This window comes from Vipera berus (assembly GCF_964194415.1).
Source record: "Vipera berus genome assembly, chromosome: 3".
Lineage (NCBI taxonomy): Eukaryota > Metazoa > Chordata > Lepidosauria > Squamata > Viperidae > Vipera > Vipera berus.
In genome coordinates this window covers 44,221,974-44,238,551 of record NC_138204.1, presented here as the reverse complement: position 1 = coordinate 44,238,551, position 16,578 = coordinate 44,221,974, and the positions used below count along the sequence as shown (strand labels likewise).

The following is a 16,578-nucleotide window of genomic DNA, read 5'->3' as shown; positions in this document are numbered from 1 at the left end:
AGTTGTATTTTATAGTGTCCTTCACATCAAGGAACATTATGTCTGGCCTTCTTAAATTCTGCACTTTGCTACCATATTTATACAGTATATTGATCTGAGTACAATGATAGCTCTGTTTTTCCCCTTTCATGGATGAGGACAGTCTTCCCCAATCTTATCGTTCTCTCTAGTGTTGCAATTATATCTGAGAATTCCCAGCCAGCATGTGATTTAATAAGCTTATCAAGATCAGCATAGAATCTGAATGCATATCAAAAGGTCCATAGATAATATATTAATCGTTACTGCTTCCTTAAAGGCAAATTCCACTGCACACATATACACACAGAGGGAAGGGGGGGTACAATATTATCCTTTAGGATAGACTGAGATACATTTTTGGGGACTGCACTTAATATTCTCTAGGAGAAGAGCTGTAGTAGATAGTTGCAGTATGAATTGGTATAAAGAGTTAGGGGTACATAATCAAGAGCAGGATATTTTTTGCTAAAGATGGCAGGAAATGTCACTCAGTTTTCCCAGTTGTGGCCCTGGGAAGCCCTGATTTTCAAAAAAGATTGAGAGAAACATCTGGCACTGGATATTAATGTGCCCACATCTGTTTTATGAGAAATTTGATGTATTCAGAATGTTGATGCATTATTCAGTCCTTCATGATTCTTTCATTTCAGAAAATTACACAAGTATTATTTATCACACAATGTATTACTTTAGGAATACAAAAACATTTTTATTAAAGGTTTCTGCTGATTTAAAAAGATTCTTATTCATGAATTTACTTAAGACATTAATTTCATATACATTTGCAAGATGCAGTCCTGTTTTCTTTTGCAAAGAAAAAACCTCACGTCAGACTAGATTCGCAAAAGATATTCAGTTAAAATGTATTTTGATTAATGTGGATAAGATGTTATGTAAACCAACCAGTGTAGTTTGTAAATTTCGATATATAAGTCAACATGATGGATCAACCCAGCTCAGTGCACTTTATTCAATAAATCATGCTGAACCCATTGTTTAAACATAGCCCCAACCTGTGACCTATGACACAGCATTTTGAGTTTGAAGTACTCAGGATTTATTTCATCTAATTTACTTGATGAGAAAAGACAAAATCAACATAGCTCTTGATGCTGAGAACTGACACATTTAAACAGCTCTTCTCCAGGGGACCTCAAGGAATTTGTGTTTATAGATAAAACTCATAATCTTGATTGCATTTCACATGGGAAACAAAAAAAGAGACAGAAAACTTGATTTTGCTGCTCAAAAGAAGATAAGAAAGGGAATAGGCTTAGATTCCTTTACTCTGTAAGCTTCTTAAAGGGCAGCTGGAGCCAATCCCACTTGGTTATTCCCCCGATCAAAGACAGAGTAGTATTGGCCAATAAAAACATCTCCCAAAATCCAGAGTGGACCAGGTGTTGTGTCTATATCTAAACCTTGGAAGCCACTGGTGCACATGCTCATCCCATCACTAATGGCCTATATGGGAAAGAGGATATGTAGGCATGAAATCAATTAATATTGAATTATGACAATCATGTTCAGATTTCTTTGCCAGCATTTACCCACACACAAAAGCAGTTTTAACCACAGAAACTTTAAATGCTAGAAGTTAACATCCTTATATCTGAAGGATGACCTTGTTGGGAAAGAGAGAGAGAGTCTTGGTTGAGCAGTGGGCTAATGCCTCCTTAAGTAACACCAGCTGCCTGCAATTAGTGCAGGTTCGAGTCCCACCAGGCTCAAGGTTGACTCAGCCTTCCATCCTTCCGAGGTAGGTAAAATGAGGACCCAGATTGTTGGGGGCAATAAGCTGACTTTGTAATAATGCCGCTTGGGGGGCAGCGAAAGCCCTAATAGGCAGGCATATACATAGAATGAAGGCTATTGCTAAGCACATTTGATTTGTGCTTAGATTGTAAGCCGCCCTGAGTGTTCGGAGAAGGGCGGGATATAAATGGGATTAAAAAAAAAAGATTGTTGAAGAACCTTCATGGCTCAACTAAGGACTGAGATAGAAGGAAGAAGGCAATGACGACACTGAGCCTTAGTTTATGACATTACTTTCACTAAAATATATTTAGTAGAACAAAAATAGCATTATAATTTAAAATAATTCCCTACTCTAAAAAAGAAGTAAAACCTGAAAGGTACATGTAAGACAGGGGTCTTCAGACTTGGCCCTTTTATGACTTGTGGACTTCAACTCCCAGAATTCCTCAGCCTGGCTGAGGAATTCTGGGAGTTGAAGTCCACAAGTCATAAAAAGGCCAAGTTTGAAGACCCCTGATGTAAGATTTATATAGATGCCTCCAAGTCAGTGTTATATTGCATTTGTGTATGTGTATATTCTTTATCTTTGTATATATGTCTTCTAAGATCCACGCAAGAGGTTGTAGCATGCTTTATTGTGGTGGAAAGCATCATCTCCTCTCCCAAGGAGAAAATAGGTTGCAAAAAAGAAAAGAAAAAAGGCCCCAAATTTGTGAATGCTAAATGTATAAATGAAAATTTAGAAATAATTGTTTAAATGAAAATGTTAGACTTCACAGCTGAATCACTTGACCTAATCTTTCTGATTAGCCTCAATTTATTGAGATAACTGGAGAATTCAGAGACTGGGCACCTTTTTATATCATTGTTGTTTATTCTAATGAGACTTGTAGGGAGGTGGAAGCTTGGGTAACTCCTTCTTAAATGTTTCCTTGCTCCATAAATTGACTTATAAAGATCAAGTAAGCTTCCCCCTACTTTTTATTACACTTTAGCTTTTAAGTTAGACACAAAATTAATAAAGATTTTGGTCTAGTATGAATGCTAGTGTCCCCCCACCTTTATGGACAAACAAGACCATCATTGTGGTAAATATTCTTTTCCTCACAGTATTTTTTTCAACAGCAACAGAGCTTGTCAAACACATATGCCTGCCTGCCTGCCTGCCTCCCTCCCTTCTCCTTCCTTCCTTTCTTGCTCCCTCCCTCCCTTCCTTCCCAGTAAATGAAGGGAATGAAGGAAATCTGTCATTTCCTCATTCTTTAGTTTTACTATTTTTATTTATATCCCAGTTTTATGATTTTTATAAACATCTCAAGGGGGCAAATATAGCCTATTTTCTCCACAATGACAACCTTATAAGTGAATTGGGCTGAGAAAGAGAATCAGTGGTCCAAAGTAACCCAGCCAGTTTTCATGCCTAAGGCAAGACTAGAACTTATTGTCTCCCAGTTTCTAGCGTGGTACCTTAACCACTACTCCAAACTGTTTCATTTTTATTGTTGTTTTTATTTTCTGTTTATTGTAATGATGATTAAAAGATATTAATAGCTGGCTAATTCTCATTAAGCAACCTTACTATATAGTACATAATTAAAAAGTCTGCTTTGGCCTTTTTTAGCTTGTCTTTTCTGAATCTCAGCAAAAAAAAACACAATTGAGCATCTGAATGGAAAAACTCTTACTAATACATCAGTGTTCTTTCCCCATGTCCCATTATCCAAAGCAAAATTACAGATAATACTCCATGCTTCCTAAGAATGACATATGTTTTGCCATGCTGCACAGAAGGAAATGAAGGATAGCACTTACTATGAGAGTATAAGCATCCGGAGTAAGAGGATAAGAGTTTCCATTGATTGTGAAAGTGACAAGAGGCATCACATTGAGATTCTTGCATTCCACAGCATACTGTAAACAATTGGTATATGTTTGCAATAGTGAAAATCCAACATTTTAATTTAAAAAAGGCCTAGATAATAAGCTGGGCAATATCTATTTTTCACTCAAGTATACTAAAACATTGAGCCAGGCTTCAGCCCAAAAATACTGTAGGTAAGATATGATAAGGATTAGGTATTCCTTTACTTCTGCTTCATTCAATCTATCTCCATCCAAATGCTGCTTTTTATTTAAGGAAATTGAAGGTTGCTTGTGTGTTTAATATGCTAATACACAGTCTCATAGTGATTAAAAAGACTGATTGGTTGAGATGAAAGAAGGATACAGGACTAATTCCCCAACCTCTTTGCTCCATACATTGCCTGCCTTTCACACTTTTTTTGCCCCATTGTAGTGCCATTTCTCACTCTCTGGATAATAATAATAATAATAATAATAATAATAATAATAATAATAATAATAATAATAATAATAATAATAATAATAATAATAATAATAATAATAATAATAATAATGTAGTAATAGTAGTAGTAGTAATAGTAGTTGGAAGGGATCTTGGAGGTCATCTAGTCCAACCCCCTGCTCAGGCATGAAACCCTATACCATCTCAGACAAATGGCTGTCCAGTCTCTTCTTAAAAATTTCCAGTGTTAGAGCATTCACAACTTCTGCAGGCAGGTTGTAAAGTGATATTAAGACTTCACGTGATCTTGATTCTATCCCTGTATTAATGCAGTCTAGCACAGTGTTGGCTTTTTTTGGCAGCTGCAGCACATTGCTGGCTCATATTTAAGTGATTGTCCACTAGGACTCCAAGATCCCTCTCACAGTCACTAATATTGAGCAAGGTACCCCCTAAACTATACCTGTGCATTTGGATTTTCTTGCCTAAATGTAGAACCTTACTTTTTTCACCATTGAATTTCATTTTGTTAGATAGTGCCCTATGTTCAAGTCTGTCAAGATCCTTCTGTATCTTAAGCTTGTCTTCTGGAGTGTTGGCTATTATTGGGTAGCTTCACCAATTGCCTTAGTGGGTCTCCCTCTCAGAATATCTATGGGGTACCTAATGGGCTGCCAACTCTCAAAAGTTATATGACTTTGGGGGGAAAGACAGTTGCTTCAGAAGCTAAATCAGGAGATGAACTGGCCTAAATTCACTGCTTCTCCTAAGCCTCCCTTTAAAGCATTTGTTTCACCTTTTGCCAAATGGGAGCATAAATTTTCTTTAAAGTTCAAAGAACTAGAATGTAATGAAAATGAAAGAAACAAAAAGAGGAAATGAAAGAGTGAACTAGGATTGTAAAGAAATAATTTTAGCTTTAAATTTATTCTAGATTAGCACCAGGATTAGGATGCTGTTAACTGATTTCCAAGTTGGGACTTACCTCACCATCTATAAATTCTGCCCCAATTAATGTTTGCATTTGCTTTATGTCTTCAGAAGGGCCTGTGATGAGAGATGTTCCTGTGTCCACTATAGCCTGACATCCATTTGCACAAAATGCAACTTTTCCACCAACCTGGATACTGAAAAGAAAATGGAAATAAACTTGGGAGGGGCAGGTTTTGGTGGTAATGCCTCTCCAAGATATTTACAGTGGTAACTTTTCTTACACATGATTATAGGTTGACTTGAACCTGACACTGTTTTAATGTCTACCAGTTCATTTATTTATTATTTAAATTTATATACCGCCCTAGTCCCGTAGGACTCAGGGTGGTTTACAGGGAGAATTAAAATACATAACATAAAAAATTAAAATCAGTTAAAACTATGATTAAATTACAGTCCCTGAAGTTAAACTAAAACCCAATAAATTAATTAGTTAAAACCCCTCAGTCTGGGCCAAACAGCTCGAAGAACCAGGTTTTCAAGTCCCGGTGAAATGAGCGAAGGTCGGGGGCAGTCCTGAGTTCCGTGGGAAGTTGGTTCTATAGGGCCGGCGTGCCCACAGAGAACGCCCTTCCCCTGGGAATAGCCCGCCGGCATTCCTTAACCGGCGGTACCCTGAGAAGGCCCTCCCTGTGGGAGTGCACAGGACGATGGGAAGTTGATTCCAGCAGCAGGTGTTCCCTTAAATACAGTAATCCGGACCCAAGCCATTTAGAGCTTTATAGGTCATTACCAGTACCTTGGATCTCACCCGGAGGGCAACCAGAAGCCAATGCAGCTCACGGAGAAGGGGTGTTACACGGGAGTATTGGGAAACTCCCATAACAACTCGCGCGGCTGCATTCTGCACCAGTTGAAGCCTCCGAGTGGTCCTCAAGGGCAGCCCCATGTAGAGAGTGTTGCAGTAGTCTAGCTGGGAGGTCACGAGCGCATGGGTGACTGTGAGTAGGGCATCTCAGTCCAGATAGGGCCACAACTGGCGCACCAGACGAAGCTGGGCAAAAGCCCCCCTGGTCACGGCTCCTATATGGTCTTCAAAATTGAGCCGTGAATCCAAGAGGACGCCCAAGTTGCGAACCCTATCGATGGGGGGTAACACCTCACCCCCCCATCATTAATGGTGGAATGACCTGGTTAACCCGAGATGCCGGTATGCACAGCCACTCAGTCTTGGCAGGATTGAGATGAAGCCTGTTTCTCCCCATCCAAACCCGGCCCGCCTCCAGGCAACGGGACATCACGTTGAGTGCATCACTGGGTTGGTTTGGGGTGGAAAGAAAAAGTTGGGTATCATCAGCATACTGATGATACCCCACCCCGAAACCTCGAATGAGCTCGCCCAACGGTTTCATGCAGATGTTGAACAGGAGGGGAGAGAGGACTGACCCCTGAGGGACTCCACAAATGAGAGACTTCGGGGCGGACCTCTGCCCTCCCGTCAACCCCGACTGCGAGCGGCCCAGGAGGTAGGAGGAGAACCACCGTAAAACAGTACCTCCCACTCCCAACCCCCTGAGACGCCGCAGTAGGATACCATGGTCGATGGTATTGAAAGCCGCTGAGAGGTTTAAAAGGACTAGGACAGAGGAACATCCCGTCCTGATCCCGCCAGAGATCATTCACCAGTGCAACCAATGCCGTCTCCGTGCTGTACCCGGGCCTGAAACCCGATTGGTACGGGTCAAGATAATCAGTTTCCTCCAGGAACAGAGGAAGCTGATGCGCCACCACACTCTCAACAACCTTTGCCAAAAAGCGAAGGTTGGAGACCGGACAGTAGTTATTTAAAACAGCCGGGTCCAGGGCAGGCTTCTTGAGGAGGGGTCTCACCAATGCCTCCTTCAAGGCGGCGGGAAAGATACCCTCCTTCAAAGAAGCAGATATTACTGCCTGGAACCAGCCTCGTGTCTCCTCCCGAGCCGCATAAACCAGCCAGGAGGGGCACAGGTCCAGTAAACAAGTGGTGGAGCTCAGTCTCCTCATGATCCTGTCCATGTCATCGGGGGAAACAGGGTCGAACTCAGTCCAGATAACATGCTCAAGACCGCTTGATTCCTCCATGTCAGACTCTGCCCAGTCAGAGTCCAAACGGGTCCGGATCTGAGCGATTTTGTCCACCAGATGATGACTAAACTCCTCAGCCCGTCCCTGTAAGGGTTCCTCCCTCGTCTCCCAATTAAGGAGAGAGTGAGTCACCCTAAACAGGGCGGCTGGGCGATTATCTGCGGACGCGATGAGGGCAGCAAAGTAATTAGACTTCGCCATCCTCATCGCAGCGAGGTAAGACCTTGTGAAGGCTCTTAGTCACAATCGGTCAGATTCAGACCGGGTGGATTTCCAACCGCTCTCTAGACCCCATCTCTGACGCTTCATCTCCCAGAGCTCCACAGAAAACCATGGGGCCCAACAGGATCTGTGCCGGGTCTGGGGTCGCAAGGGTACAACACGGTCGAGTGTCTCGGTGGCCGCCCTTTCCCAGGCATCCACCAAGGCATCGACCGGGCTGTGAGTGAGGGAGATAGGTAAGGACCCAAGCACCATCTGGAACCGTTCTGGGTCCATTAGGTGCCTGGGACTGAACCACCTGGTCGGTTCCACAGCCCGGCGGCGGGGGGTGACACAACGGTTCCTCTTTGCAAAGATCTGTGGTAGAGATGTGCAGTGATAGAGATTAGTAGATTTTTAAATGTTAAGTGAACAACATTTCTGGTTGTACCAAGGGAGAAGAATATCTTTGTCTCCAAAATGAGATTACTTAGTTAAGAAAGACACACTTGGAATTTTGGCATCTCACAAAGTTATTTTGTTTGCTTCTAGCTGAGACTATAATGCCCCTTCAGGAATTTCCATATTTTTTCTTGACACATGGATAGTCTAAAGTAACCTTATCTGGTTTGCAAAAATTGCAACAAGATGCAAAAATATGCTATATTTAATATAGTAAATCTAGTACTAAATTACTATCTAATTGTCTGGAAGTTTACCTACTGTTGTGGGTCTAAAAGCAAATATTTCTTCATTCTGCAGCTTCTTAGGCAAGAACTGCAGTCAATCAATAACAAGAGTTATCTTGCACATTTGATGTAACTGAGGCCTTCTATAAAGATATTGAAAGTTTAGGATTTATGGTTGCTGATCTCAAACTTTCCTAGGACTTTTGGTATCAAGGAAGCAAAGCTCAGTAGATAGGAAAAGTTTTGGTGGTTTAGATTCTGTCCATAAAGCAGGAATTCTTCCACAATGACAGCAACTGAATTTGAAATTTTTCTCAAACCTCATGTGTGACTTGGAATTTTACAAACTAGAAACTTAGAGAATATTCAAAGCATTGCTACTTTGCTTTTCAATATAAAAAGATGTGAAGGGAAGGATGGGGGGGGGGTGAATAGACAAGTAATAGATGGAATTTCTTTTATCCACAAGGAATTATTTACAACATTTGGAGAATTGGTGAATACTTTTATAAAAACATCTGTTACAGACAATGATATAATTAATATACATAATCACCTAAACCAACTTCCTGGCTTTTAAAATAGTGAAAAATAGCTCTCTAACTCAAAGGATAAATATATATCATATCCAGCTAAATAGTTAAAAGATGATTACAGCTCATTGTAACAGTGAAAGGTTGTGTCAGGACCCACCCCAAACCACGTCTTAGGAAGACAAAACTCTTGGAGTCAGGGTTTTAGTCCAAAAGAAATCTTTACTATGACATGCTCGGTTGTAGGAAATGAGACAGGGCTTAATATTTCCACGATGTAAACCCTTATAAAGAATTCCCGGTTTAACCCCCCTTAATCCCCATTTGGTCAGTCCCCCCCCCCATCCTTCCTCTCGTATCATCCATCTCGTGGGAAAGAGGAAGTTAGGACCCTTTTGTTTATTGCTGTCTACCGTGACAAAACCCAGATGCTAGCCCCCCCTTTTGTTTCCCCAGTTCAAAAGGCTTCTCCTTTCCTTTGAAATGCCTATTGCCGGTTCAATACACATCTATCCTCTTCTCTTCGGGAGATGACAGAATCCATGGGATAATGTTTGAAACATTCCATTTATGAATATGATATAAATGGATTCTGACAGGTTGGGATTTATGAAACAGATGTGGTGCTTCTATGCAAGATTGACAAGTCTGAGCCCTAAATGCGCAATTACCCTGAATTCTAGCATTCATGAGAGATAGAAAAGTAGCTATTATCTCAGAGAATCCCCCCCCTTACTTCCAAACAAGATACGTACTTATCCACTTGGATCTGCCAGTATCCCTGCTTAGTGACCGGAATCCAGCTAAGGTTTCCACTGAAATAGGTCTCATCATAGCCACCAAAAATCAGTTCCCCTCCCATAGAAGAATAAGGGTTTCTGAGGAGAGAAAGAAGAAATAATTACATTGACATGAGCCTTTTCTTTGTGTTTTTTCTATTACATAGTCATTCTTTTCAAAATTCTAAACCATAATTGATGCCCCCGCATTTTCTAACATTCCACATTTTCCAGGCTTCTCACATCAGTCCTCTGGGCTGTCTCTGGATCATGCCTGGACATTGGGCACAATGATGAATGGAATATTGACTGAGTCCAAGAAAGGAAAGTACACGAATATAACTATTCTTTCCAATACTAAACAAAAATAATAGCTCGCTTTGGAATCTGGTCCCAGTTCCAAAAATAAGACATTCACCAATTTATAGGGAAAGAGAAAACCTTCTCTTTTCCTGCTAAAGAAGTGGTTTTTTGTGTTTTTTTTAAATAGCCAACCATATGGTTTCCTTTGGTATTGGCTTTTATTGATTTCAGGTAAAGCAGGTGCTAATCTGGAAGGAAAACTTTCTACAGTATTGGGAGGAAGAGTCAACTTTTTATACACTACCTGTCCATGTAAACTGAGAATATTGGTAAGTCCACCAGGTTTTGGGCCATCATATTATCAAATACAGGGGTGACACCATCCACAGCCAAGGATGGATAGGCCAGACCAAGTATCCCATCAAATTCTGCATCCAGAAAGGTGTTACCAGGTTCAGAGACACTTTCTGCAAACTGTTGATTTACTATGGTGAGTCCTTCAACCTGAAAAACAGAAATCCTAGATATTAATTTTAATCTGTGTCAAGAAACTAGTCACTGTAATGGGCCATAGAATTCTTTTAACAGAGAAAGCCTTTCTTCCTTCTTTCCTTTCCTTTCCTTCTTTCCTTTCCTTTCCTTTCCTTTCCTTTCCTTTCCTTTCCTTTCCTTTCCTTTCCTTTCCTTTCCTTTCCTTTCCTTTCCTTTCCTTTCCTTCCTTCCTTCCTTCTCCCCTCTCCCCCGCCCCCCTCCATCAAAAAAAGACTGGAATTGGTGTTTCATTGTGGAGACTTTGGACAGCTAATGCTACTTTAAATAAATTGCACCAAGTCTGATGCAAAATATTCTGATTCAAGGTCAGGTTGAATTATATATTCAAGATATAAGGCCTTTCTTCACCATTGAGATGAAGTGTTCTTCATCCATCCTAAAACTGGCCGAAAATCATACTTATGTTGAGAAAGATTGTTCTAGAAGCAAGGAAGAACACATAAGGACTAGACAAACCATTCAGATAGCACTTTCCATGATGGGATTGGGCCAGGTTTCCCCTGCAGCTCCATGCATATCTTAAAAATCTGCACCAAGTCATTGTGCTCCTCTGTGGGGCCACAGGAGGAAAAAGGGAAGTCCAATTGCTCAAATACTATAGAAGATATATTTCATTAGAGTTCTCCTAATGAATCTTTTGAACACACATAGAAAATGAAAGCAAAGCCTATTAATACTGTAATCATTTGTAACCTGGTTCCTTGATGGCATGCCACCAAAAATACCTTATGGACCATTTTTATAATGTGCTGGTCATTTTCCCTGAAAGGACATTTGAAGCTATAATGAACAGTGGTTTGGAACTCAGTGATAAATACAGATACTGTAGCCTCTACAGGCAGGATAACGCCTTACCGTATCAGAATAATTGGCTAAATGATAAAACATCAAATTCTTTTTAAGTGAATAGGATCTTTCACTTACAGTCACTTGATCCATTCCAATTATTCCTGTCAAGCTACCAGTGCCATAGTGAATGGAAAAAGAAGTACCCACTTCAGTGTAGGTGCTGGACTTTGATGGCTGAAATCTGGAGTGTTCAACTGTAATTGAAAAATAAAAATAAAAAGGGAACCTCAATGCTTGTATCTCTGACCTTATTGGGCTATGGACTTTTGCAATCCAGCCCTGTGCATATTTATTCAAGTACAATATATACAAGATTACAGCCTTATGAATCCACACAGCTGTATACAGTGAATGAACTCTATTGAATGGACTTTATTTTAAAATAAAGCAATATGAATGTGCTGCTTGTACCTTCAGCACAAGACAGTCATTTTGCACATGAGAGTTGCCAATGATTCAGTAATGAAAATATATTTATAATTGCAACTATGGTTATCTAAGTTATACAAGCACTCCATATTTCACATATATATATTCTCAAAAATAAGTTGTTGATAGAGAATACTTATGGAAAAATGTGCAAAGAACAACAACCTTGAATTGCCATTCATGTTGTTTTATCTTTTATAGTAAACCTTCTGAAAAAACATACTTAGTATTGTGCTACTAAATTATTACAAGCCGTCATTCACCCAATTACTTTACTTCTTTTTTCATAACATAACTGTAGGAGATGACCAGGCTGAGCCCGAGGGAGGGGTCAAAAGCATCATCAGTCATGAGTCCCTTCACACCCACAAGACATCTAAGTCCAGCCTACCCTGAATTCCTGTGACTCTTTTTTTTTGTATATGTTTTATTGGTATTTTTTAACATAACATAAAATCATTCAGTAATTTGTAAACAGTATGTTGTCTGGGTAACATTTATAAGACAATCTTTAACAATTGATTTCTATAATCTATATTCCATATGTTAATTTCATTAGATTTCCCCTTTCCCCAAAGTATCTTTCTTTGCAAAACATTAGATTAAGACAATTCTCATTATTTTGATTAACAACAATTAAGTATATAGTTTTTCCAATAATCCTATTTGTCATTTTAGTTGCCTTATCATAAATCCTGTTACCGTGCTTATTTCAGCTTATTTCTCCCCCCAAATCCTAAATATTTTTACTAGTGACAATTTTTTCAACAATTTTACATTGGTGGATTTAATTCTTATTTTTTCAATATAAGCCCTCTCATACTTTTATAATTCTTAATCAGTAAATAAAAAAGTAGAAAGAGAAAGGAAAAGGAGAGACAAAAAAGAGGGGGGAAAAGAAAGAAAAAAGAAAAAAAAGACAAAAGCACTGAGATACAAAAAATAACATATAACTTAAAATATGTATCCCTCCTAATTTAATAAATATTTATTCCCTCAATTTCTTATTCTTTTTGACCATAGCTGAGAATGTATTTAATTTATTTAAACTTTAAGCATTCCATTCAGTAGATCTAATCATCTAATCCTTTAACTCTCATTCAAAATACTTTTTAATGCTTTTCTTATCGTCACATTTAAATAACTAAAACATTTGCTTTATTTAAATCATTTAAACTTTTTTTTACAGAATGGAAAAGAAAAAAACATATTGTATTAATTTTTTAAAAAATCATCCCTCTAAGAGTAATATATTTCAAAGTTTTTCCATTTCTTTAGCTATATTCAAACAAATGTTTCTTATTGCATTTGTTAACAAAAAGAAGAGAAAAAAACATCTCTCTAAGAGTAATATATTCCAAAGCTTTTCCATTTTTAGCCATATTCAAACAAATGTTTCTTTTTTAAGTATTCTCTCTGATAAGTCCCATCATCTATTTTCTTAATTTCCATTTTAATCTTTTTTCTCTGGCCATTGCCTTTCTTAATCAGTATGTTTTGCTGCATCATTCGTTTCCCTGTAAAGTATTTTTTCTCATTCTTTTCCTTATCTTCAAAGTTGCTTGGACGTGTTGAAATATTTCCCATTTGAATTAAATCATATTTTTTTATTTTATACGGTTCCATCTTTAAGTCTCTATCCTCAGAATTATGTTCAGTCATCTCTACTGTATTTTCCTGGGAAATTTCTTGGAGTGAAATTAAGTTGGAGATAAGTTGATTCATACTGTCAAGGTTGTTCTGTATTTCTTTGTAGTTTAAAATCATTGTCCTTTGAAATTGTTGCCGCTTATCATATGTTTCCTTTTGTGCAGTATTCATTGCTTCAGATTTGTTACTCTCACTTTGTTTACACAGCTGCATTTTCTAAGAACTTTGAGGGTCAGAGAAAAAAAAGAATCCTCATCCACCAGTAGATGTCAGCGTTTGCTCATTTTTCAGGTCTTTCTAGTCTTTTCTCTCTCTCTAAAGGGTAAGGTTCACCACTTCCAGTAATCAAAAGGAGGGAGTAAAATCCCCCTCCTTTCTTTTTTCCGGAGATCTCTTTTTTTGGGGACTTTCTTCTTCAGGAAAATAGGTAGGATAGAGAAAATCAATATTCTTACCCAGATTCAAGCATGCTGTTTTAAATCTGCTTAGTTTAAAAGCTTATGACTTCCGTTGTCTCCAACTATGACTGGACATGGAGTTAGCTAGCCTTTTCTTCTGTTGGTTTCTGGGAGGCTTCTCCTGGACTGTTTGGGGAGACCGCCGTATCTCCTAAGTCCCTGGGATTTCCTTCCTTCATTCCACCCCTTCAGGGTGGGTTCTGGACCCTTAGGGTCCCCAACAAAAAGAAATTTCAGCCGAAGAGTTTGGCATTCCGAAACTTCAGACTGCTCGTTGGAAAACAGGAACCGGAAGTCTGAATTCCTGTGACTCTTATCTATCACCATCAGATTCTTGCAGAAAGCTTAAGCTTGCAATAAATTTTTATACTCATTTGAACTGCCTGGATCTTCTGTTCCCTGGCGCTTGACAAAAACTTTTTTTTTCCTGAATGCAATCTTATTTTAGATTTATCATGGTAAAATATGCTCCCAAACAGCAAGATTTGGTTTCTGTTTTGCAGATTACAGATGGACAAAATGTTAAGAATACTACAGCGTACTACAAGTCCAACAGAATGGCTATATATTACACTTCTACTCAATAACTGGATTTTCAGTATTGCACGTAGCAAATGTGCTATGCAATTGTTGTTATGTGTTTACCAAGGAAAATCAAACGACAGCAAATTGCTGTACATTTGGATTTATTGGAAGTATGAACAACATTTACTACTCTGAATAGTGCTAGTTCTACAAGTACCTCTAACATAAACAATGTTAACAGTTTTCATACAGCATAATTTAAAGTAATTTTCTTAAGGTTTCTGCCATGTGCAAATCAATGTTTGGCATCTACAAAACCCAACAGGCTTCTCTATAGATTTTATTAATGTATATACCTTTAAATAGAGCAAGCATCAAAATGATATTTTTTAAAATCATGCCTTCCTTTCCCCTTGCCCAATGCTCACCACAAGCCTTGCTGACACAATAAACAGATGGTACCCAGAGGTTGGAGGAACCAGTGTCAAACAGTATATTAAAACTCTGTGGAGGGTTTCCAATGGAGATCTGTCCAAAGTATTCCACCTGCCAGAACAGGAAAACAAAGAAGTGTTTCTATTTCATATACTGGCCTACATAAAGTGGAACTTTTTTCCAAACCTGAGGGGAATCTTGTCAAATGCTCCAACACTGGAAATTTTTAAGAAGAGACTGGACAACCATTTGTCTGAAATAGTCTAGGGTTTCCTGTCTCAGCAGGAGGTTGGACTAGGACCTCCAAGTTCCCTTCCAACTATTATTATTATTATTATTATTATTATTATTATTATTATTATTATTATTATTATTATTATTATTATTATTATTATTATTATTTATTGTTGTTGTTGTTATTATTATCATCATCATCATCATCATCATCATCATCATCATTTTACAGTCAGTATTTCTATTATGCCAAGGTATTGTTGTTTGCATAAATGGATCAAGAGTTTAAATGGGATTTTAATTTAGTGGAATTTTGGGGGCAGCTTACTCATAATCCAGTTGTACACCTGCATTTTTAATTTTAATCTCGAGCATTTAAATTGCAACATTTTCTTGATAAAAATCTGTGTTTATTTTCCCACTTAAGGTATCTACTATGTTCCTATCAGTATGCTCCTGGATATACCCTTATTTGAGGAACAAGATTATTATATAAATCTAAAATCTAGAAGAAGAAAAAAGAGTGATTTATTAGAAAGAAAAAAGCTGGCTCATTCTTCTGTCTTTCCATCACAAGCATGCAGTAAAAAGGGAGAATTCAGATAGGCGTACAATGAAAAAAATTTTTTTGGAGTAGATATAAACACTCTGCAGGCATTCAGACATATCTGAAAAGGTGAGAAGTAGTAGGACATGGATGTGAATGGAAATCTGGTCCTATCCTTCCACATTGTTCATTCCAGTTGTCTAAGGCTTGCATGGAACAAAATTATGTCTGTTCAATTCAACCCATTCACAGACTTTCGCATCATCAGAGACCAATTTCTCTAGGTGTAAGTACGTTCAGCTTGGTTTTAACTCTCCAGCAGATTTTGAAGCAGACTGTGAAAGGTTTTTGACACATTTAGTTCTTAGGTCGGATCTGTGTATTTGTATTACACACCAATTTTCTTTTAATCCACTTTCAGAGTTGGCTAAGAGGAAATAATATTGGGAGGTGATGGAGTGTGAAATAGGGCAGTTCATTTCTTGTTTGTAGAAGTGCTAAATTGTCAGTTTCCACTTATATTCAACTTACATGTTTGCAAATGTAGCCAAACATTTCATAGTCCTCTTAAGCATCAAGTGAAAACTTTGATACCACTGAAATATCTGATGAGTAAGTGGGAAAGATGGGGCAATATCTTTTCTTTTTCACTTGTAGGACAGATATATACATTCATGGCATTGGCTCTGGACTTTAGCACAGTTACAATGCCAAGCAGTGCATTAGAGCACATAAGCATAGAGACATAGGCCATGTTTACAAATCTTTAAGGCAACTATATCTTTTCCCCAGATAATAATGTTTCATACCAGTAAAATGTATGAATTTTTTATAATGCATACATATAAACTAAGCCGAGCCCTTTCAACATTGCCATTGCATTTCTCAGTGGCCTCATAATATATAATAAACCAGGAATATGTGGCAGACTGTCAAATAACTCCTGGATTTTTATGCAGTGTTGTTAGCACAGGATAAGAGTTTAATAAAATTAAATTCTGTCATTGAAAAAAAAATGTGACATTTGTCTTCTTTATAAGCTAACATATTTCTGCCTCTCTCCCCTCCCCACCCCCTAGTTTCATTCATGCTTAACTTACATCAAGATAGTTAAAGAGGGGTTCATTGGCTTCTTGGAAGGCTGAGCAGTCTTGAGTGTACTGTGTCATGTCTACCTTGTATTTCTTCCAAAACTGAGTCAATTGCCCACGTTCCCTCAATTTTTGCCGCAAAGATCGGTGTCTTTTCAGGGT

General features: G+C 38.3%; 1 protein-coding gene across 1 annotated transcript; it reads right to left on the bottom strand.

Moving 5' to 3' along the window:
* Positions 1-1,320: 1,320 nt before the first annotated feature.
* CTSE (cathepsin E) lies at positions 1,321-16,578 on the bottom strand (the record flags this gene model as incomplete). The annotated part of the gene is made up of 8 exons (XM_081323522.1): positions 16,426-16,578; positions 14,538-14,655; positions 11,123-11,241; positions 9,951-10,150; positions 9,320-9,442; positions 5,070-5,211; positions 3,592-3,690; positions 1,321-1,485 (listed from the first exon to the last, which is right to left on the bottom strand). Exons 1-8 carry the CDS (start codon positions 16,492-16,494, stop codon positions 1,321-1,323), a joined length of 1,035 nt encoding a protein of 344 aa, XP_081179648.1. The 5' UTR covers positions 16,495-16,578.